We start from the raw sequence: 23,498 nt of genomic DNA on the forward strand, positions 1-23,498 counted from the left end.
TATTTCTTATTGAAAAGTTATTTTTAAATTAGTTTTGTCTTAATTGAAGCGTATTAAGATATTTGCAGTAGAAACTAGAGCATAACTACTTGGTAAGATTTAGTTCCTGCAGTGTTTTCAAGCTGCTCCACGGTGTGTTGTGTTGCAGTCACAGTAGGATCTGTGGGGTTTTAGGGGGTTTAAACCAGAACGAATCAGAAGGATGGCATCGCTGACCTGAGGACAGGAAGTGGAATCACACACACTTCAACCCAGCACTCGGGCTGAAGCCGCCACACTTCCTGTTTGGCCCAAATCGTCCCGTTTTCAGAGTCAGTCGCAGTAATTTATTGGTCTCCTGTGAGTCGGACTGTATGTGATGAGTTCAGGGTGAATCGGAAACCTTCCACTCCTCCATCATCGGCTCCAGCCTGCATGTTTGGTTTCTGCTGATCCCTCCTGGTCAGTTGAGGTGTTGATTTGCTGGTGAAGTGCTGGACTGCATCCCTCACAGCAGATCAATGAATCATGCCGAGTTGTAATCGTCATGGTAACTTGGGACGTTTGTGATAGACCAACACTGTAAGGCATTATTGTGAACAGAAAATGATGTGTAGTTTGTACAAATAGACAACTGGGAAATAATATGACCTCTAAATTAAGTCTGGACTTTTACTAAACCATTGTAACAACCAGCTTTAGAATGGTCTGAAACGATTAGTCATGATAAATCAATTATTGAAGTAATCGTCAACTAATTTAGTAATCGATTAATCGTTAACTGTATAGGCACAAAAAATGCCATTTGCTGCAAAAACCCCTAACATATTTAGAGCAGTAATTGAACCAGAACTCTACAAAAAGAAATTTTGTAGAAGATTTGTAAATACGTTTTCCCCAAGTGGCACAGTTTTAATTTCACCCAGTTCAAATTCACTAAAGGAATGCTGTTACTGCAATAAAATGTTTTATTTTCTTATTTCAAAAAGTGAAGTAGTTATTTTATTTGCATCTTTTAATATATTTTAATGTATAAAAAAGGCTTATGTGGTTAAATGAAAAATCTGTAGAATGTGTCCATTTTTTTCCCCAATTTTAACTGATTAATCGATAAATTGATACAATAATCGATTACTAAAGTAATCCTACAGAAGCTCTAGCTGCATGTTTCCTGCTTGAAGGTGAAGCTCTGCCCAGGCTGGTCCTCCATCCTCCATTCCATGTCACCTCTGGGGAAAAAAAAAAGCTATCCCCACAGCATGACGGTGCCATTGCCGTGTTTCATGGTGTCTTCAGGCTGATATGTCGCGTTAGATCAGAGCATCTTCTTCCATGTTCACTGTAGACTGCGATCAGTTTCACTGGATTTTATTTTGGGGTATTAGACTAAATGGGGTTGAGTAGCTGAACTCACCACTTTGGGTGTGATGAATCCTTTGAAACGCACATTGTTCACAGTTGTGCACTTCTTTGTGTTGGTCTGTCGCACTAAATCTCAAAGTTAAAGTTTGTGGGTGTCAAAGTGAGGAATTGTTGAAGGGGGTGTGAATACTTTGCAGGGCACCATCTCCACTTTCAGAAGTCATAAGAAAAACCCAAAGTTTTCACACCACAAAAACACAAAATATCACCAAGTTGTCTAGTTCCTAGAGCAAATATCTCATCACGGTTGAAATAAGACAAAACTAACTTTTTCTTAAAATTGATGAAAAAATACTAGTTCCCCTGGAAGATTATTTTACTTAGTTTTTTTCATCAATATTAAGGAATATTGGGCGAATATTGAGGAACTTAAAACAAGTTCCTATGTTTTGCTGAAAAGTAACTTGCAAGTTAATTTTGTCCTATTTCAAATTTACTAAGATATTTGCAGTAGAAACTAGAGCAAATACTTGTAAGGTTTTGTGTTTTTAAGTGTATTTTGATGACAGAATCTGAATCTTAGCCCTCCTTCCTGTCATTTTTTTTATTATACGTTTTTAACTCCTCCTCTCTCTCTTTCCGTCTCCTCCCCTCCAGGACTCGGACTCCCCCCGTCACTCCACGGCCTCCAACAGCTCCACCTTCAGCAGTCCCCCCAGCCCGGCGTCCCCACACAAGACCAAGTCCTTGTCCCTGGAGAGCACAGACCGGATGGGCTGGGACACATGAGCCCTCCCCCTGCTCCCCTCTCCCTATTCAGCACAGGACTCCCTAACCTCGCCCCTACACCACCCCCTCCTCTCACCTCCACTGCCCAGAGAACTGCACCTCCCATCTGCCGCTCCCTCCTCCTGATGAACTGCCTCTGGACGTTGCTTCCTGATTGGACGGAAACACTACAACTGTGGGCCTTTTCGAGGGGAAACCCCCAAATGAGTGAATGAGAGATGCGCTATGATTATCCAGAATAGACACTGACACTCTTCCCTACCCAGCCCCTCCTTCCCTCTTTAGAGATTCGCATAGAGACGCCAAACTTTACGACGCAACAGAAAAAAAATAAGAAGCGGATAATCGATGAGAGAAAATGATTTGTATTTGTACATAGGACCAGCCGGGTTTCAGGGGGACAATTTTAATTTATTTATCGATCTTAGATGGGGAAGGTTAGGTTTGCTTCCACGCGACATGAAGCAAACGTTTTCCCACAGTCACTTTTTCTTTGGGTGTTGCGAAAAATGTCGCATATTTAAAAAAAAGGAAGTGAGAAAGAAAAGGAATGAGTTTTAGTTTTCTCCTGATACTCAGTGCAGTGACTTTATATTTTCTAATTATTATTGTTATTTTGAGCATTTGCAAAAAACCTTCCTACTTCCTACTGTGCTACTCTCTTCCTCATTGGTTCATCCAGGGAGGCGTCCTCCGTCGTCGTAGCGTTAGACGTTCCACTTTGCTGTGCAACCAAACTGACCAAGTCACTGATTCCCATCGCGATGATGTACATAGGTTAAAAGTAGAGTAATATATGATAAGGAAAATACTATAGAGAACTACATGGGGAATGAGCAAAGAAATCCTGATTTGGTTTTCTGGTTTTTGTTTTGAGTGATTTTGAGTTTTTATTCACACAAAAAGCCATTTTTAAACCACTTTGTTGTTGTTTTTTTTAAATCAGTTTTATGAGTTAGTTTTATATTCTACGTCTGACACGTTGTGTTGTGTTTTTGGTTTTTGTGTTTTTCTCCTCCACCCCCCATTTATGGATTGACACTACTGCTCAAACTATCTAGTGGAAAATTTGCATTTCTCACCAACCTGCTATTACACATGTATCTACGCTCTCGTACACTGAGGTGGTGGTTTTACGCAGCAAAACGCCTCATCCCTAAGGCTCCTCTGGTCGTCCGATGGGCCGTGGTACCGGGATGGAGAAAAGGTCGACCCCTCTACCGATGGATAAGCTCTATTTAACCAAAAACGGACAAAAGAGGGACATTTTGGTGACATGCTTTCTTTTGTCACAGCCTTTGCTTGTTAAAAATGTGCTAAAATGTCAATTAAAAGCTCTTGATGGAAACAGAACACTAAAACAAGGAATGTAAACACTTAAACCAGCGCTTGACTCCGATGTATTTCTGATTGTTTTGCTAATATTAACTGGGTTGGAGCTCTGAACTTGCTTTCTGGTTTGGTTTTAGGGGGATTTGTTGGTTGTATTTTACTGTATCTGTTTAGCAGTTTCTGCCATTTATTTTTGCCAGTTTTGAACCCCATTTACAAAAGGAACAACTCTTGGAGCAAAATCTGACAATTAATGGAGCAGAATCTGACAGTAACCTGTGTGGATTAGACACAAATCAAACACCATTTTCTGTTATTTAAAACACAGAAACATTCTTAAAGCTGAACAGTTTTCTTTTGGATAAACTTAGAACAAACATTCCTATTGTACACAGTATTTTCTCTTTCCTCCCCATTGCAGAGTCCAAGTTGAAGCCTGCCAGGATCAGCTCCATATAAGGGAATCAAACATTACATACTTCAGTGGTCATTCCTGCTGCTTCCCCCTGTTGAAATCCAACAAATTAGCTCTCTGTACCTCATTCCAAGTGTTTTGTTTATGGATTTTATTTTCTATTGTGATTTGAAGCTCAAAGCTTATTTTCCAACACCCTGAACCTTTTTAAGCGTGCAGCTCTCTGTTTTTCACCTGCAAGTGGTGTCCAGTAGGAGGTAAAGGAAGCAGACATTGTTTGGGCGGGGGGTGTTTGAACATCGGTCGATATGTTTAAAAAAAATTTAAAAACTGACTGATCCCAGACGTTCTGGAGTGAGGAAGGAAATCTCAGGAAATGTGTCGAGGTCGGCCTATGGGACGGACGGCGTGAGTCGAAGGGTGGCAGGTGATCCGATGGCCAACGTGCCACAGTTTTCTGTGGAGGAAGGCCTAAACAAAATCAAACGCCTTTACATTTCAATGAGGTCTTATCTACAGTACCTTCTATATTATTTTTGCTCTTTCATATCATATTACACTTTTTTTTTTCTAGGATTGCTTTGTAATAATTTGTACAGTTTTGCATGTTCTAGATGTAATCATTTTGTTTTTGGTTTGTTTGTTTTACTTGCTCCTTTTTTGGACGGTTTGGGCGTTTTACTGAGGATAACCCACTACAGGTGATGTAGATTCCTTTTTGCACAAAAATATTTAAGGTGTAAGGTCAAAAATAATGTATGGAACTGGCTGCCACACTGATGTGGAGAACTCATATTAACCCGACTCCGATGTATTTCAATAAAGCGGAGGGCTGTTACAAATACACACCCGTCTTGTTGCCGTGTGGTCATTTCTCCAAATGGATTCTTTAAAAAGCTTTTATTACAAATGAAAACTTTTTACATCTATAAACAAAACATCAGTAACATTTACAGTAGCTACAAGTAAGGACACATTTAAACAGACTTAGGATTTCACTGCACAGGAGCAATGCCTGGAGGACACACACCTCCAAATTGCACCTGGGCTCAATAGTGCTGGTTGCTAAGATACCAAAAGAAATCGTGTTTTTTCTAAACTACTTTCTTATGTTGGCAAGCAGTTGAAATTGTACTTGGAGCAAAGGACAGGGGCACACACACCTCCAAATTTCACCTAAGCTCAGTGTTCCTTGTTGCTAAGAGACCAAAGTTGAGATTTAAGCACTGTTGCATCAGGTGGTCCTCCAATGTACACACTCTGTTTTTGATATGAGACGATCTCAGTTCAAAACCTTTCCACATATAGTGTACATTTCATCCTGTACATTTCAATCTAAAACATTTGATAGAATTAAAAAAGGGAGCAACTTGGAATAAATGATCCTGAGGTTAACTCTTCTTGATATGAAACATGTTTTTTTCAATGAAGGTGGTTAAAGTTGCAATTAGAAAGTTGAAGATGGATTTTATTTTTCAGCATCCCAATGAGTCTAAGTATACATCTTAATCTACAGAAGGGTTTGCAAATCTGGAGGGTTGATAAGTTGATGTAGACAAGAGACGTCCTCCAAGCAGAGCGGGCCGAAGCTGCTAGACTCATACACAAAAAGGACTGAATGCTTTTAAAGTCTATTAGTACAATATTAGTTCAAAGGTAGTTGCACCTTTATTTTTTTCTCGCTCGAACAGATTTTTTTTTTAGTTGTACAGGATATACGTTACAATAAAGGTAGAAAAGGTTTTGAATTGATTCTCAATCTGAGAAGACGGTGCGGCTCAACTCCTGTCCCTCAACATTAAATGGGTTTTGACGCAAAGAATCGAAAAATTTGAAACACTTCCTCTGTTCTGTCAGTGCAATTGTGCTTCAGTAGCTGAGTTTCCATTACAAATGTGCGGCAAAGTGTGTCTATATTTTGCAGTTGCGATGTTTCCATTAAATAAAACAATAAAAATTACATATGAGTAAGTTTGCTGACATGATAAGTCATTAAAAAACATGCTGCACCATCATCCTCCGACCACTTCCTGTCGTCTTCTTCGTGGTTTGTGCCAGTGGCAGCATCATGTGATGCAATAAAAGTGTTTCCATTGCAGGTTTGTAAAAATATACCAATTTCCCAAAAACAAAACCACCACAGAGTGCTAGAACGTTTTAGCAAAAAAGAGTTTTTTGAAATTAGCATGTTTTTGTAAGCAAATTTATCTTTAAAATGTCAATTTGTGCAATTATATGGCCAATGGAAACACAGCTATCGTTCGGGACGGTGTAAAACAGGCTGATGTAACACAAAGCTTCACATGAAGATAAAGACACCCAAAACTGCAGCAGATGCCTGAGCTAAAGGGGAAAATCAGGCTTTAAATATTTTGAGTGCCAAGATGCCCAGGCTTGAGGACAAAGCTCCTGTCTCATCCATTAAATCCATTTCAAAGTCACAAGTTAAACAAGTACAAAACAAAAAATAAAATTCACATTTTGTTTTTGTCAGGCTCAGGAGTTTAGGTCCAAAGTTTCGTCTCCATTTGTAAACCCAGTGACAGTCAGCTTGGAGAGTCTTTTTTCTGTTTTTGTTTTTTTTGGATCAGCTGGGCTGGCAGATAAAGCTGAGAGACATTAAGGCAAAGATCCAAAAGTACTTCCCTTCCTCTGACTGGATCAACAGTCTGGTTCTGGGTCCCACTCTGACCTGGGGTGGGTCTCCCTCCTTCATTTGTCCCTTCAGGCTGCAGCTCCATCCTCGTCCAACACCCGGTGAATCCCGTTTCCGGGGACACCGAGGACGGCCTGCGCGGCGCCACTCAGGTCTCTGGTGCTGCTGTGCCGTGATTGGCTGTCCAGGCGCAAGGCGGAGTCGTGTCTGGACAGGCCGTCCAGTCGGTTGGTGCTGCAGTGTCTGGACTGGTCGCTGAGGCGGGGCATGCTGGACGTCGTGTACCTGCCAGGGAGACCCGGGACGAGTTCAGCAACCAACATCCAAACATCTGGAGAGGTGACGGGGGAAACCCACCTGCCGTCTCTGGAGCGGTGCAGGCTGCCGTGGTAACTGCTCATCTTGGAGCGAGCGCTGCGCACCGATCCGGCCCGGCTGGTGCTGGCGCTGGGCGGCTCGTCCAGCATGGCCAGGTGGGTGGAAGAGGCGTGGGTGGAGGTGCCCTGGGTGGACGTGCCCCGCGACTTCCTCACGATGGGCGTGTTGGGGTCCCGGTACAGCAGCTGGGCGAAGTCGGGCTCCTGGAGAACCTGGCGGCTGTCGTTGACCATCCCACTGCGGCGGGGCAGGGAGGAGGCGGAGGAGGAAGACGACGACGAGAAGGTGGGCAGGGAGAGACGCAGAAGGGTGGGGAGGGACAAGGGGAAGGTGGTGGGGCGGTGGGTGTGGTAGGAGAGGATGGAGGAGTGGGTGGAGCAGGCAGTGGGACAGGGGGTTAATGCTCTGAGTTTGGAGGAGGGGGGGTGCAGAGAGGGGCTTGTGTTCACCAACAACCTGACAACTCTGGAGCAAACACCAGAACCACCATGGACCAGAACCAACATGGACCAGAACCAACATGGACCAGAACCAACATGGACCAGAACCAACATGGACCCAAGTCTGGGCCTAGAGGGCGACCCGCCTGAAGGGGGCGTATTAGGGCCATTGAAGATCGATACAAATAGTAAAATTTTCTGAGAAAACTTAAATGTTTGAGCTGCTAAAGTCAAAAATTTGTGAGAAAAAACTTCTGGAAAATTTCTGAGATTAATCTCAGAACTTCTGAGATTTTTCTCACTAATTTTTATTTATTTTTTTTGGATGCAGAAATTTGTGAGACATGCACAAGCTGGAAAAATGTTCAGCTTTTGTCGCCTCAAACTTTTTTCTGACAAAAAAGTTCAGTGATAAAAAGAAAATATTCTAGATTAAATTGTCCTGCCACGACAAAATTTATGGAATGTACCCCCTGACGGTGTCGGGGTCTGGTGGGTACGTACTCTTTGCGCCTCTTGCCGTGGAAGAAGCTGGCCCACTCAAAGCAGGTCTTCTTACTGCCCACCCAGAACACAGAGGGGATTCCCACAATCAGCATCATCAGGTATTTGATGAGGAAGAGCGCCAGGTCGGGGCGGCTGGTGCTCTCCACCTGAAAGACAGGAGGAGCTGGTGACGGAGGAGAACTGTACGCATCAGGGCCTTTATAGGGAGAAAAAAGGCCAAATTTCTGCCAAAAACAACAAGAAAAATGTCAGAAATTTTCCTAGGAAGAATGAGGACATTTCTGAGCTCCAAAAGTTGAAAACATGCAGCAAGAAAGAAATCAGACTTCCAAGTTTTAATTTTAGATTTTTTTTTTTAAATTAATCCCAAAATATTTTGACAGAAATTTACTGTTTTTTTCCCCATCTACACCGTTGTAAAGCTGTAAGTAAAATGAAAAAAATACAGTGAAACAGTTACAGAAAAAAGGAAAATGGATCTACTTTTTAGGGTTTGTGTGGTAGAGCAACACCATGTAGAACATAATTCATCAGTGGAAGGTAAATTATGAAAGGTTTGTTATTGTTTTTTTTTTCTCTTACAGATGATAAAGTGTCTGAAAAGTGTGGCATATATTTGTTTTTGACCCCCTTTATACAGTTGACATTTGACCAACCTATGTGACTTGATTGATTTGTAGTGATTTTTAAATAGTCACAAACTTTGACAAAATAAACATCTCAGATCTTTGTTGAAGTGAAAATTAACCCCTAGTTTGCCAAAAGAAGCAGCTTGTTGTTGTCTGCCTGTCATTTGTGAGCCAGATTTACGCCGTGATTTACCAGAAATGTGTGCCAAGAAAAAAAACATCAACATTTTGATAACATTTTTTTATGTGGTCAAATCTATGTAATCAATCAAAATGAATGCTTTAAAGCACCAGCTCTGGTCTGAATACAACTCTTATCTGTTTTTTAAATGCCATGTTTCACTTTCCTTCCACTTCCTCCTTGTGTCAAGAGCTATCAAGGCTCTATATGTAACATGTTACATAAATACAATCAGATGAAAGAATCTTTATTCAGTCTTCCATGTTAGTTAAGTCTCTACTAGACTGCAAAAGCTGTTTTGTTTTCAATCTTTTTCAAAAATGCCAAAACCTAAAAGAAAGTGCTCAAACTGAATCAGATCTGTGTTTTAATGGGACAATAGCAGCTGATATTCAGTAGGAAAGCGGCTGCGCTAGAGATTTATATAAAGAGCATGATGATGAGCCGGTGAAGCTGCTCATGCAGCAGATACAGGCCACTGTGTGTAAACATTGATGTGCTCCACTTCTCCACTAACAGCTGAACGTCTCACGCTGGAGGCAGAGACAATCAGCAGACATCTGCTCTGATTTGACGGCTGACTCTTACCCTCTTGCCTGAGAACGGTAGCTTCTCTGCGTACCGTGTTAGCACCATGACTGACACATCTGGTTATCGAGCCAGACAGAAGGAGAAGAGCGTCCTGCCTCTGGTCGGTCTGCCATCTTTGCTCCGGTTTCTGCCGCACACCGTTAGAGGAGGGCTGCAGCTCAGACCCACAGACACGCTCATTACAGCAGGGATCAGACCGTCAGCTCCAGCCTCAGGGTTCACTGAGGTAACCTGGTTCAGTCAGCTTCTGTCCAGCCTGGAAACGCAGCTTTGCTCCCTGCTGTATCCAGAGGAGCTCCGCATGGCGGACGTCTTGGCCCTGTCAGGCTTTATGAAGACATGTTGGATTTCTTCCTTCCTACTGATGCATAGGAATGTATCTGAGTGTGAATGCATCTGTGGGTCAAACTTAAGGCCCGAGGGCCAAATCTGGCCCTCGAGGCTCTAGAATAGGAATCTGCAACCTTTACAATCCAAAGAGACAATTCTGTCCTTTGTCCGGAGAAATGAAACTTAGATAAATATAAATACCTACTGTTGGAATTTTGTTGTTATTTTTTAAAGAAACACTGTTTTACTTTTATTCTTATAGGTTTTAAAATAAAGAAAAATGTGAGACTTTGTAGAAGTAGGATTTTCTTCTGTGGAATGTTGACATTTTAAAACCTATAAACCAAAACTTAAATCTAATAATAGTCTTTTCTAGTGGAAATGTAATGTCATTATTCCATGACAAAAATGAAAAACCTGCTCATGTCAGCATGTATTTACTATATTATTATTAGGTAATGGTATTATGTTTTTAAACATTATTTTTCCATCAAATCAAAGCAGTTTTCATCTGCCAGATGACATAAATGAAAAGACAATCAATATGATTTAACATCAAGACGTACTCATTGAATGCAGAGCAGGTTATTTATCATCTTAACAGTTTATTGATGGGTTTTATTAATATATTCTGCCACAACCCAGCAGCATTTCCACTGTATAATGTTGCTTACGTTCAGATGTGCTGTTGCCGTGGAGAGGTTTGACCCCAGCGACCCCAGCAGAAACACACGGTGGATTACCGCGGCGTTTCAGGCACAGATTAAAACCGGGACTCATCTGAGCATTAATCCAGTGTTCATAATATCAAGAAAACAACAACAGGCGCTCAGGGAGGACTGGTCAGGTGATGCCGTCTGAAAGGAGACGGCGCTCTATCAATTATTAACAGCTTTATTATCTGTGCTGCCGCGGCGCTGGAGGCAGCAGAGACTCCACTGAGACAAACATCAGATCCCACATGGAGCTCTGCGCGCCTCACACACATTTCCACCCAGCTGCTCCGCCGCCTGCCGTCAACATGAGCTTCCCTTCAAACATCCCAGCTGCACATCAGAGCAAACCGACACAAACAGCCCTGGGCGGGTCAACAAAACAAGGAAGGAGTCGAATATTCAATGCCAATAAATGGAGTTACAATGGCTTAATACTAACTGTGATTAATTGTAATCATGTCCTATAAAAACAGAATTGTGTGAAATCTGTTATACGTTTATGATCTACAATGTTCTAAAGATCCCTTTTCTAAAACCATCTGATTATTTTTGTTTGCTTCAAGAAAATGTTACATGTTTAATTTATTATTCAGATAAGAATTAAAAAGGAACAAGAAAACTTCAGTATGAAAACAAATGTGGATTTTGGCCTTTGTGGCAAAAAGTTTAGACATCACTGACATAAAGTCCCTCCAGATCATTTTACCTTTTTGAAAATATGAGTAAATATTAGTAAATCCCCTCGTTGTGATGCTGCAGTGGCTCTGCACATAAACAACTAAAGACTGAATGAAGCAGAAAGCTGGTTTAGGTCTTAATGGGAATCATAGCAGCAGGTCAACACTGTGAAAACAAAACAAAACCCGGTGCTGCTCTACAAACGACTTCAATGTGGTTTCTTTTGACACCGTAAATGTTCCCAAACAAAAACAAAATGTCCACAGCATTCTCTAACACTTTTCCTCAATCTTTGTAGAAAAGGTCATAAAAAGTACAAACGATGGTGGGAAGCAGTAAGAAGAAACAGCTGCTGTGTGCCAGGACTTTCTAAATTAAACTCATTTCTGCAGTTTAAACCGTTGAAACTTTTCAACAACAACCTTCAGCTTTAAATGACTCTTGTTCTCTTCTGTCAGAAAGGAAACAGTTTTATGTTTTTCAGTTCTGGACTGTGTGAATAAGAAGACGCCTCATCACTTCAGTTGCAGTGATTAGCTTCTAAAAGCTAAATTTAGAGGCTTTAACATCTGGGTTTTACACTCCATTCAATTGTGAAATATAATCAAACATTTGTTTATGGATGAACAATGAGCTTCAGGCACAGAACAGCCTAATGCTAACAGTTTCTATGAGCACCAGAATAGTTACTCTGAGGCTTTCTGTGACAGTGAAGTGTTTTTCACTCACAGTCATGCTGGGTTACCTTATATGGGCAGGGGATGTGGTAGTCCCTGCACTTCTCCTGCACCCAGGTAGTCTCCCAGACGGTCCGGTAGCTGCTCTCATAAAGGTAGCAGGCCACGACGGTCAACAGGGGAACCAGGTAGAGAACGGAGAACACGCCTATGCGAATCATGAATTTCACCAGCTTCTCCTGGTTCTCCTTCTCCAGCGGGATCTCCATGCGGACCCGGTTAAGGGCAGCGATGCCCGCCAGCAGGAGCACAACTCCCACCTAGGAGGAGAGAAGCAGGAAGGTTTAAATGTGCCTTACATGAGCTAACAATGTAGCTGTTCATGCAGCAGAAGGAAGAGCTGCATTTACAGGGTTTCTGCAGGTTTCAGAAAGTCAAATTTAAGGCTTTTAAGATGTTTTTAATGCCACCATGAATGAAACTGAAGAGTAAACAAAACTATAACTACAGGGGATAATAAGGGATGCTGCAGTATTACAATCAAACCGTAGCAAAAACGGACATCTCTGGGGTCTGTTTGCAGCTTTTGGCAGCAGCTCTCTATGGCCTGAACCTCCACAAGACTGAAAGGTTTTGATTTTTTTGCCCAGAATGCACTTAGCATCATATGGGTTGGCAACATAAGTGAGCCAGTGGTAAAAACTAACTTCATCCAACCAACTGGTGATGCATTGCTGGCACGTATTAGCAGCTTGCTACTGGTAGCCCTAATTGCCTCAACAAACAGAATGTAATGAGTGACAATGTCTTTGTGTGACTCAAACGTTTGCTTGATACAAAGTTCTGTAAGAGAAAATATTTCCACAGCCGCAACATTTAAGACCTGTGATTGCCATATTTAATGCCAACCTACATTGTCTTTAACAGATTTAAGACATTTTAAGGTGTTAAATTTAAATTCATAAATATAAGACTTTTTAAAAATCAGGACATCAAGCTAGCTAATGTGTATTATTAGCAGCTAGTTAGCAGTAGCCTCAATGAAGATGTCTGCACCCAACTCAACCTTTACCTGGCAGAAATGCTGAGCAAGAAAAAAACACACACGAGAATAAAGATTAAACAGTGCTTTCATGATAAAATGTATGACCTGTGATTCATTTATTTAAGACAACATAAATTTTGTTTTATGAATTTAAGTCATTTTAAGGCCATAATTTAGATGCATGAATTTAATTATTTGTAAGGATGTGTGGGAACCTGATTATTGCCTCAGAAGAAGAGCAATAAAATCCATCATAGTTTGCTAAAAGGGTCTTCCTCACCACGACGTCCAGGCCCAATGGGGCCAGCAGGAACCAACGCAGTGCCATCAGGTTGTAAAGCCCCACAAAGCACACGCCGCTCACGCTGTCGCCCTCTATCTTGTTCATGGCGAGCAGAGTGACGGTGAGGACACCTGGGACGCCCCAGGCGCAGGCGTGGAAGAGGAGCGCCTTCTTCTCTATGGCCTCACTGCCCCACTTAGGAACAGCTGCTAGGAACCAGGTGATGGTCAGTATGACCCACCACACACTGCCAGCCATGGTGAAGAAGTACAGCACCATGAAGAGAAGCGTGCAGGCCTAGGCGAGAGAAAGACAGATTTTTAATCACCATGCAGGAGGGAATAAAGACAGCGGAGAACACAAGGTGAAGATCTGACCTTATTATGGGAGCCTTGAGTCACTGTGGACGCCCTAAATCTTCCTGGACTCGCTGCATTACAGGAAACTCTGTCCTCCAGCAGGAAGCCGAGGAAGAACACCAAGGACACCATCATGTAGCAGACAGCATAGAAGATAATGGGCCGCTCCGGGTAGCGGAACCTTGACACGTCGATGAGGAAAGTCAGGAAGGTGAAGAGTGTCGCCGACAGGCAGACGATGGACACCACTCCGATAAAGTAGCGGGCAAACGTCAGTTCCTCACGAGTAAAATACATGTTGGGACACGGGGGGGAGCAGTCTCGAACCCCCAGGAAGGAGTAGCCAAGTTCTGGCTCGATTTTGAGTTCCCGGGGACACCAGAAGCCGTAGTCCCGCTGGACGGAGACGGGGGACTCGGTTGAGTCTGAGGTGGACAGGAGGTCTGCAGGTCGAGGGTAGGGCTCATCGCAGTCTGGGAACCTGAGGGAGGAAGAAAGCAGTGACTTGGTGATTCCAGCTGGTGAGCTTTCTACACTTCTTTTTATCACGATTGTTGCTTATTGAGGTCTGATTGGACCAAGAGTCCAATAAGTTTCTTCCATTCCACCTGACTTCAAGTCAAAATATGTTCAACGTGCAAACCCAGAAAAGCCAATTAGCTGACCCTGCCAACATAAATCCAGAGAAGAACTACTGCTGTTCCAACCTGTTGCAGTCCATCTCCTCTGGCCAGCTGACCCCAAACATGTCCATCAGTTTGTAGCAGTCGCTCCTGGCCTGCAGGCAGAGGCGGCGACAGGGCAGAGTCATTCGGCCGTACTCGGTGCACACCGGAGCATAGATGGCACACAGGAACATCCTGAGGTCTGGAGAGCACTGCAGGTTCACCATGGGATGGAACGGCTGGAGAATCAGGCAGAGAAAAAGACAAGAGTGTTTTGGGCTGTTTTTACACCTGACAGTTTGATAGACTTGGTTTGATAGGGGACCAAAGTTGCAACATTTGTTAAGTTTTCAGCTGATGTGGTTTGCTTTCATACTTCTCTGTGTCAAACAAACCAAACTCATTGCAAGGTTTCCCCCAGAAAACTTGCTAAGCCTGGTGGTTGGGGCACTCGGCAGTCATTCATCTAACAGCCCACTGTGTTTTTGAGTTAAACATTGTTTAAAGTTGACAGAAAATTTGAAAATATCACTGAACACCGCCTATAAAATCTTAAAAAAATGCAAACATATATATATATTAAAAAAAAATACAAATAAAATGCTAAGCCTGGTGGGGACACAAGTAAAGCCTGGTGGCCCGTCAGACTTATAATACACCGACACATTCAACACATTAGAAACCACTCCTTTTGGTTCTGATTGGTTGTTTCTGAACAGCAGCAGAGCCAGAGGGATTTTCACAAATTCTCTGTTTCATATTCTACTGTCAAACACTTTTAAAAAATGTTCATCCATCCATCATCTAACACACTTATCCTTGCGCACACACATTCACACCTTAGGACAATTTAGAGAGACCAATTAATTTTTTAGAAATTCTACCTGCTTCTGCTTTTATATAGGAAAGTTTTAATAATGTTATTTTGGTGTTTTTAACTCTGAGTTAAAAATTGATCTTGTGTTTTCTCCATTGAAATGTCCAATAGACACAGGCAAATAAAATATGAATTTTATTTGCCTGTGTCTGTTTTGATTTCCTAAACTTGTGGAAAGGATTGAATTTACATAATGCCCAGTGTTGGCAAAACCTGGGCTTGGATAGTGACCTAGGTTAGTGCCACCTGGGTGTGGGTCGGTGTAAAGGCCGAGCCGGGCATAGACTGGCCTTCACGCCAATGCCAACATGAAGACCCTCCATGCAGTCAGTGGAGGTTGGTCGCATGAATGTCAGTCTTTCCTCGGACCTCCCTGGTTGATTGGAGGTCTGTCTTTTCTTGGTCTCCTCTGTTTGTAGGGAGTCTTCTGTTTGCAGGGGGACCTCTGGTTGGGTGGAGACTCTATGATGATCATTTTCCAGAGCAAGTTTCAACTCCACCTTCAGGTCTGTAACCTGACCCTGCAGAGATTTCACCGTTTCCTCCTGTGCTTTGAATTTGGAAGCTTGCTCAGAGTGACTTTTGAGTTGCTCCTCATATTTCAGTCTCACTCTGTATTCTTCAACTATAACTTCTACCAGATCTTTATTGCGGAAGGCGTATTTTTCAGCCTCCCTCTTGAAGTAGTCCAGCTGTTGAAGAATACTCTTGTCGGTTGTAACTTTGGAAGAGCAAGAAACCTTTGATACACCTGTAATCTCTGGTACGTTTCTTCCATGGTCACGTTTGACTTGCAGGCGACGTTCTTTATCCAACATTTTTAACAGTTTTTGAATCTCCTCCTGCTGTGATTTGACTTCAGCCTGATATGCAATCCTTCGGTGTCTTTCCTCATGGAGTTCAAAAATCTTACTCCGCAATTCTTTTTTAAGATCGTCTACCTGCTTTGTGAGATATTTGAGGTGTTGGCTCGTCTCTTTCACATCTTCCACTAAGGAGATTATCTTGAAGCCTGCAGAGGGAGTCGTTTTCTGCTCGACTTCCAATGATCTTGGACTCTCCAAGTCGCCGGAAGGACTTGATTCCCCCTGGACCTCTGCTGATTCATCTTCCGGCTTAATGGGGCTGTCGCTGTCATCTTCCAAAGGGAAAATGATAGCACCGTAGTCGACTTGGATGTTGAGGTCCATCATGTCGACCCCATGAAAGCTCAGCTGGAAAAGCTTCATGTTCACAAGCAATCTGCTGTTGCTTCATGTCGATATTCTGGTAAATTCTCACTTCTCTGAAAGGCGTGTAATATCTGGAATCGATATCCGGTTCTTTTCGATAAAATTTGAACGTGCTCTGAAGAGTGATCTGTCGCGATAGAACTGTGGAACAGATCTGAGAAAACGCTGCCTGTGAGCTACATTCAAGAGAGAGATTCCCTTGTGATATCATAGAGTGATGACATCACTGCTGATGTCATTGATACCATTGGAACTGAACATTCTATTGTAGCCTGACGTAAAAACATTTTGCTAGACAATGTCAAACATTGAGAAGTTTTAATTTTTGTTGTCAAACATTATGAAGTCAAAAGAAGAAAAACCTCAGAAATATACAGGGTAGGGTTGCTACCGGTCCGTAAAATACAGAATCGTCCCGTATTTGATAAATGTTGTGTCCCATATTTAACCAATACGGGACACGATTTGTTCCGTATTTTCCATAAATGTGAAACAGACACGCCTATCACACAGATATCAACACTAAGTGTAACAATAATGACCAAAATAAAACACAGGAAATATTAAGGTCAGTTAAATTGTCGTGGCGGGAGATAAAGGACCTCCGCACTCCTCGGAACGCTGCGGTCCGACAATGTTGTCACGGTTGCTTAGAGACGGACACTACACAGCCGCGGTGAGTTGCTATCGTCTTAAAATATCCTCGATCCGATACTCCACCATCCTTAGAAGTAAGAACTCTGGCAGAAATACAGACGTGAATGAAGAGACGCACATTCCAGGCTGAACAGGCAATTATTTAAAAATGTGTCCATCGTGGTGCCGTGTGCTGCTGTGTGATGTGATTGATATCAGACAGAATGGATCAGGAGAGGAACACTGAAGACCCGTTCGCATCTCTTTATCCCTCAATCATCTCCTGAGGCTGATACGGTACAGAACTTTTTATTATTGATTCAGTTGCTTTTAAAAGACTATTATGAATTGATTATTTGCTTAGGATGTTGAGTTTGGATGATAATTTATTTAATATATAATAGTATCAGTCAAAGTAATATGAATGGCAATTTAAAGAACAAATCATACTAATAGATTAACAGTGCATACCTAAATATTTCCTACTTTAAAACGGTTTGTTTCTGTATGTTTTATTTAGAAATGTTGATACATTTTATGAATAATTGTTCAGCGGTCATTTAAATCATTATTTAACTTTTATTTTATTAACGTGGTTTACCAGTTTGGATAACTTGACTTCCTATCAATGGAGAAAAAACATGCTAACCAAGAATACACCAGACACACATTTTTAAGTGCTCTCCACAAATAAACACTGACTAAACTGGCCCTTTATGGTACATCTGGTCTAGAACCAGCCTCCAAACCTAACTCTTTATTTGTATAAATATTTTGGTAATACTATTTTTAATACCAGAATGTTATCATAACTTTTATGTTTTGGGTTGTCTGAGGACACATTTTGAATATTAAATCAGGTGTTACGATCAATTACTCAGTTCTTCAGTAGATTTTTACCAAATACATTTTACACCCACTTCATTAAAGCTTAAATAAATCTACTTGAGTATAAACGTGTTAAAGGTATGCTACTCTGATTGGAGTACCATTTTGTTGGGCGTCCCTTATTTTGATTTCTGAAAGGTAGCAATCCTAACTGCAGCTTGAATAAAATGCAACTACATAGTATTTTTGAGAAGTCTGGATTGGTTTAAGTGTAATTGCTTTTGACTGTTGCTGATGGGGAGAGACATTTCAGTATCTAAAACTAATAGAAAAAATTTAAGCAACCTACCGTATTTTCCACACTATAAGGCGCACTGGATTATAAGGCGCACCTTCAATGAATGGCCTATTTTAAAACTTTTTTCATATATAAGGTGCACCGCATTATAAGGCACATAAAATAGACATTACAGTAGAGGCTGGAGTTACGTTATGCATCCACTAGATGGAGCTCCACTAAACGGAATGTCAACAAAACAGTCCAACTCTGGTCGGGGACAGCCTTCCTCAACTGGGCTGGGGCGTGGGCGGACTATGGTCACCCTTCTCGGTTTGCACACAGCATGTTCGTGGAGAAAGTGGTGCTAAATGACCTGCAGACGACCTGATTCTAGACGGTCGGTAGGTAGATAGGTCAGTCAAACTTTATTAACAAACCAGCGTTCTGACAACTATCCCAGCATGCACCGCGCGCTTCTTCTTCTACGGATGAAAATGAAGTCGGCGGCTGCTTACCGTAGATGCTAGACCTGTTGTGGCTCAATATTGGTCCATACATAAGGCGCACCGGATTATAAGGCGGCTTTTGAGGAAATCCAAACAAAGGGATCAGTGGAGCAGGACGAGTGACAATTTCTGGAGATGAGTTCATAAAAACAAGTCTGGCCTCTTTCTTGATAATCCCCCCTTTGCACCCCAATAATGTCACTCCCCCCCTCCACCGTTCTCCCCCACTCGAACCTCCACAGGGCTCCCTGCGCTGCTGCAGACAAGCCCCTTTGTGTTCCAGGGAGGACCACGCTGTGGCTGACTGACACACACTGACAACATGCACACACTTGCTCACAAGGAGAACTACCAACGGAAGTATATTATTCACAGGCTAACACACCCACCGAGCAGTGCAGTGATGCTCTCACACACTGAGAAATTGTGCCAAGAAGCAGTGTGAGTGCAGAAAGCCTCACTGGCTTTCCATGGATTCATTTGCATACACCTACATGTGTTTGTGTTGCATCAAGACTTCGAACCACACCCCAGTCAAATCACAGACGCACAGTATGTCCCCTCCCCCATAATGTAAAGACAGAAGGCCTGAATGACAGACAGGCCCAGAGAAGAGGGGGATGGGATGGACAGGACGGGCAGCAAATGGCTTGTTAGGACGGATGGGTATTAATCTAGTTAAATATTCGCTCTGATTTCTCTAAGTGCCCAGATCTGACTTCCCTCCACTCATCCTCAGCATGTTTCACGTCTAACGAGACGTCTGAACCGTTCTCTTGCCAGTGGTGGAACTAGTACACAACAGGATGTTTAAAAACAAGAATTGGCTATAGTGGATTGATAGTGGATGTTCTCTATTTCACGCCGGGTCGAAATGGTTCATAATGGTTCCACTATATACCAATACTTTTTTCAACTGTCCCTTAGCAAGTTGTGGAGAAATCCTAGTGGTGCCCAAAGTCGGCCCTCGAGAGCTGGCATCCTGCATGTTTTAGGTCTCTCTCTGGTTAAACGCACCTGGATCAAATGATGGCTCATTAGAACACCAAAGAAGAACATTGACATGATGTTTAGAGCACATTTGTAATGGAAAGGTGGGTACTGTTCAATTCAGATTTAGCATCCATAAGGATTGAGAAGTTTAAGAGAAAATGATCCATCCCAGCAAACTGACATATTTAAATGTCCTTGATAAGCAGGGTGGTTGACTATCCAGCAAAAGTAATGATCCTGTCCTGTGTGAATACTTTTGACACGATGAGTCAAAAAGTAATTTACAATAAACTGTGGAATCAAATTTTTGATTTAAAATTCAAGTCATTCATATTCATGGGAACATGTTAAGTTTTTCCTCAACTATCTTCTAAGGCTACTTGTTGGTTCTTTTGGGAGGTTACACTTCTATAAATATGGTTAAAAATACTAAATAAATAAAACCCAGATGATACTGTTTTATTCTCTTAAATCCTTCTTTAAAATTGTACATCAGCTGATAATAAAACATCTGCAATTCAGAATCCAACAACAAATAAAGTGATAAGAAGCAACATTGCTTCTCATCTCTTCATTTGTTCTTGGATTTGTTCTTAATCTGTTCTTTTATCCCCCAACATCAGAGCTGAACAAACTGTTGCTACATTCATCCTTGGCATTTGTCTACATCATTGGCAGAATGTTTTTCAGCCACTCACATCTAATGGCTTATTGTGAAAAAAGATTCACACACTTGTGCTTCTGAAAGAGGGCAGAGACTGATGAAAGACTAAAGTTTCACACTACAGTCAAAACAATCTGCTCTCTCAAGCTGACGTTAACCCCAAGCTAAATGTTAGTACAATCATTTTCTTACATGTCATTGCCAAGATTAATCGAGCAGTCAATTGTGTAATCTCTGAGCAACTGAAGTCGTCACGCTTCATCGAGTATCACGGGACAGAAACGCACACAGTCAGAGCAGGTCATGACCCAGAATCCTCCATGAAGCAAAAACAAGTGGGTAACGTTCAGATGCACCCATCAGACCACATCATCACAAATTGCTCTATTTATACTACAAATAGTACAGCACCATCAGTCAGGCCCAAACTAGACTCAGAACTTACTTTGTGATGATTTTTATTGGCAATTTTGAGTTGAAACAGAAACTAAAGTAGCAAAACGTGACAAGTAGAATTTTAGCCTACTGTTAAACAGAAATGATTAACTAAAAGTGGTTAAATCGGGAAATCCATTTTTCATAAGCTAAAGTTAATGAAATAAAACAAAAAACAGAACTTCTTGCACCAATTATTATCTTAAAATCAGAAGAAAAAAACAGTCAAGGAAAAAAGTTACTCACCATTTCTACTGGCTGTTTTAAAGATGTACCACTATGTTCATCTTCATGTTTTCTTCTGCCTTTCACTTTACAGAAGAAAACATGAACAATTACGTCAGACTTTGCATGTTTTTGATATAACTTCATACCAATTTAATGTTTTTGATTGTTGATTCAATGCTGCATGACTGTGTTTTTGTGTTTAATGATGTAAAGCACTTTGAAATGCTTTGCTGCTGAAATGTGCTATATAAATGTGATTTGATTTGGTGTATTAAATGGTTCAATTCTGAAGGCTTTTAAACATGTACATTGTCCCTTTCTGAATAAAGTTTATATCTTATAAAACATAAAGGAAACTACAGTCTGCTGCTCTTTGTAGGAATAAGTGCTGAGAAATCCTGAATGTCATTTCAAACAACCAAAAGCGTGTAGATTAGTCTCTGAACATCTAGTACTCATCGGTGATGCAAAAACAGACCGCTCAATTTGATCTACTGCAGTTACTAGAGCTCACATCTTCATTCCTATCCTTCGTTTGGCTTCCTGCAGGCTACAGAACAACGTACTGTACTCCGCTGTGCCGCACAGAGAAGCGCTAGGAGAAACGGTTGAGTAAATATGTAGGCTACTGGGATGATTCACCACAGATCAGGACTCGCATTCAACTCTTGTCCTATTCAGACTATTTTTATACCTCAACCCTTTTATCTTCCAGCTCCTCTTCAGTATCTACAACAAGCCTTTATCCAGTATGAAGCAGTGAGAGAAGAGCCAACCGTAGTAATGATAGCTTAGTCGTATGGTTGGTCACACAACCAATATCTCCAATTACAGATAATTAATACTCCCTCTTATTGATTGACTGATCAAACTGGAGACCTGTGCTTCGGTAAATGGCTAAAAGTTTATTGTGGAGATTTTTTCTTCAGCATCAGCCTCAAAACAGGGAGCTGAGGATGTAAAACACATTTCTGTCAAAAGGCTACATGCTAATTTATTGACTTCTACTTTCACAATTAATTCAGTTGTTTTGAAATAGTTTTAATTGCAAAAATAAAAGTTACCATGTGTAAACTTTGAAACCCATCACTCTTAAAGGTAACACAATTTTAAAACCAGAGTTGAGAAGTTATTTACTTCATGTTTATGTAGCTAAAAGAACAGCTTGTCCCACAGAGAGCAGAACAGCAAGAGGGAAAAACATTCTGCTCAAAAATGTATTCTTTTTTTAAATATAGTCAAACTAATAAAAAAAATTATTACAATGAACATGAAAGCCATGTTCAACCCAGAACCAACCATATAAGAGTCATTTAACTATTTACATCACAGTATCTATATGTGCAACAGCAAAGGACTATTGTTCGCCAAATTTAGTGATATTTAAAGAATATCAAGCATTTAAGCATTGCTCCCCCCCCCAAAAAAAGCACTGGTACAAAAAGGTGATAGATTATTAATAACTAGAAACATTTCTGCCATCACCATCTATAATAAATCTTTATTTAAATGAGTTACAACATTTAATTTTCCTTTTGACCAAACGTATTCCTGAATTGAACTTCTAGAGCGCCTTTTAAACAAAGAGGCAACAAAAGGTCAGCTACTAACAGAAACCAACAAAAACACAAAAAACTAATCAGACTTAAACATAAAGCACGATATAAAGGTGCTAACGATTATGTTAACATTACAGAGGAAACTACAAGTAGACTAAAGAAAAACTAAACTCAGATTATAAAGTCCTGAAATAATTAAAAACAAAACTAGCATAAATTTCTGCTTAATATAAACAAGTGATAAAAAATATAATTTCAGCACTTAAATTGAAATAAATTACTAAAAGAAGTTATTTTATAACAATTTAAAATAAAATTAAAAGTACAATAGCGGCACAAAGACTCAGTTCTACAGTCAAAATAAAAACCTTAGCTTAGAGTTTCACTATTCGTTTCTCTCTGAACGTCACTGCCAATTAATACATATTTAATTCAGTCCTAATTGAGCTAAAAAAGAAATATTTTCTCAGATTGATTTAACATCTAAAATACATTTAATCAGTCACTGGTCATCAGGAAAGACATAGCGACATAAAGCTGTGTCATCAGCGTAGCTGTGAAAATTAGTGCTGTGGTTAAATTGCCACACAGTGCAGAGAGAATTAGCATAATTTCTCCCTCCTCTACTGCAGAGCTCTTCATAACGCCGGGCGGTGAAACCCTCTGATCTTCAAGACGTGAAGAGAAACATCCCTGACCTCCGTTTCACCCCACGCTGTGCTGATATATGCAGTCTGTCCTGAATCCCATTACTGTGATTTTCATTATTAATAGTCTAATGAAATGAAAAGCAGCCATTGGCAGCTGGATATGCCTTCAAAACAAAACAGTGATTGGGTTTTAATGGAGACTCAAGTCGGTTGCTGAGGTTCTGTGAACCGCCGACAAAAGATCCCAACATGGCCGCCCGGTCTGTGATGATTTGTTCTTTTTATAAATACCTCCCGGTCACCTCTTTTACCCCTTCCCTTCATACAGCCCCCCTGGCATTCCAGTTCTCCTCTACCGCCATTCCAGAGCTCCAAATTTCAGAGCTTGGTGCCATGGCGATGGGTGATGCATCGATGGAGAAGAGGAGGGTTTGAGGAGGTCAGGGTGCAGGGCGGAGGGGACCACCTCCCGGGAGGCCCAAAAAAAAAAAAAAAAAAGCTGAGCTTCCTTTGTTAACAGCACAATCGGGACGGTTTCCTGGGCAACGGTAAAGTCCTGCCAACGGGGGAGGTGGGGGAGGACAAAAGAGGTGCAGAG

General features: G+C 41.3%; 2 protein-coding genes across 16 annotated transcripts in view; one reads left to right on the forward strand and one right to left on the reverse strand.

Annotated features, from left to right (window-relative positions):
• The window catches only part of cdc42bpab (CDC42 binding protein kinase alpha (DMPK-like) b), a 53,776-nt gene extending 48,204 nt beyond the window's left edge, over window positions 1-5,572 (forward strand). For all 12 annotated transcript variants that reach the window (XM_016679486.1, XM_016679493.1, XM_016679487.1 and 9 more), the window contains one exon: window positions 1,999-5,572. In XM_016679486.1, the coding sequence (XP_016534972.1) occupies window positions 1,999-2,130 (132 nt within the window). In that variant the 3' untranslated portion in view covers window positions 2,131-5,572. The remainder of the gene's footprint in view (window positions 1-1,998) is intronic.
• Window positions 5,573-6,369: 797 nt separating this feature from the next.
• Window positions 6,370-23,498, reverse strand: part of fzd3a (frizzled class receptor 3a) — a 30,772-nt gene continuing 13,643 nt past the window's right edge. For 3 of the 4 annotated variants that reach the window (XM_016679497.1, XM_016679499.1, XM_016679498.1), the window contains 7 exons: window positions 14,055-14,251; window positions 13,366-13,828; window positions 12,986-13,285; window positions 11,729-11,980; window positions 7,856-8,004; window positions 6,891-7,316; window positions 6,370-6,818 (listed from right to left, as the gene is read on the reverse strand). In XM_016679497.1, coding sequence (XP_016534983.1) covers window positions 6,602-6,818; window positions 6,891-7,316; window positions 7,856-8,004; window positions 11,729-11,980; window positions 12,986-13,285; window positions 13,366-13,828; window positions 14,055-14,251 — 2,004 coding nt within the window. In that variant the 3' untranslated portion in view covers window positions 6,370-6,601. The remainder of the gene's footprint in view (window positions 6,819-6,890; window positions 7,317-7,855; window positions 8,005-11,728; window positions 11,981-12,985; window positions 13,286-13,365; window positions 13,829-14,054; window positions 14,252-23,498) is intronic. The other variant, XM_007567790.2, reaches the window with a different exon arrangement.

Source organism: Poecilia formosa, unplaced genomic scaffold (assembly GCF_000485575.1).
Source record: "Poecilia formosa unplaced genomic scaffold, Poecilia_formosa-5.1.2 Scaffold213, whole genome shotgun sequence".
NCBI lineage: Eukaryota > Metazoa > Chordata > Actinopteri > Cyprinodontiformes > Poeciliidae > Poecilia > Poecilia formosa.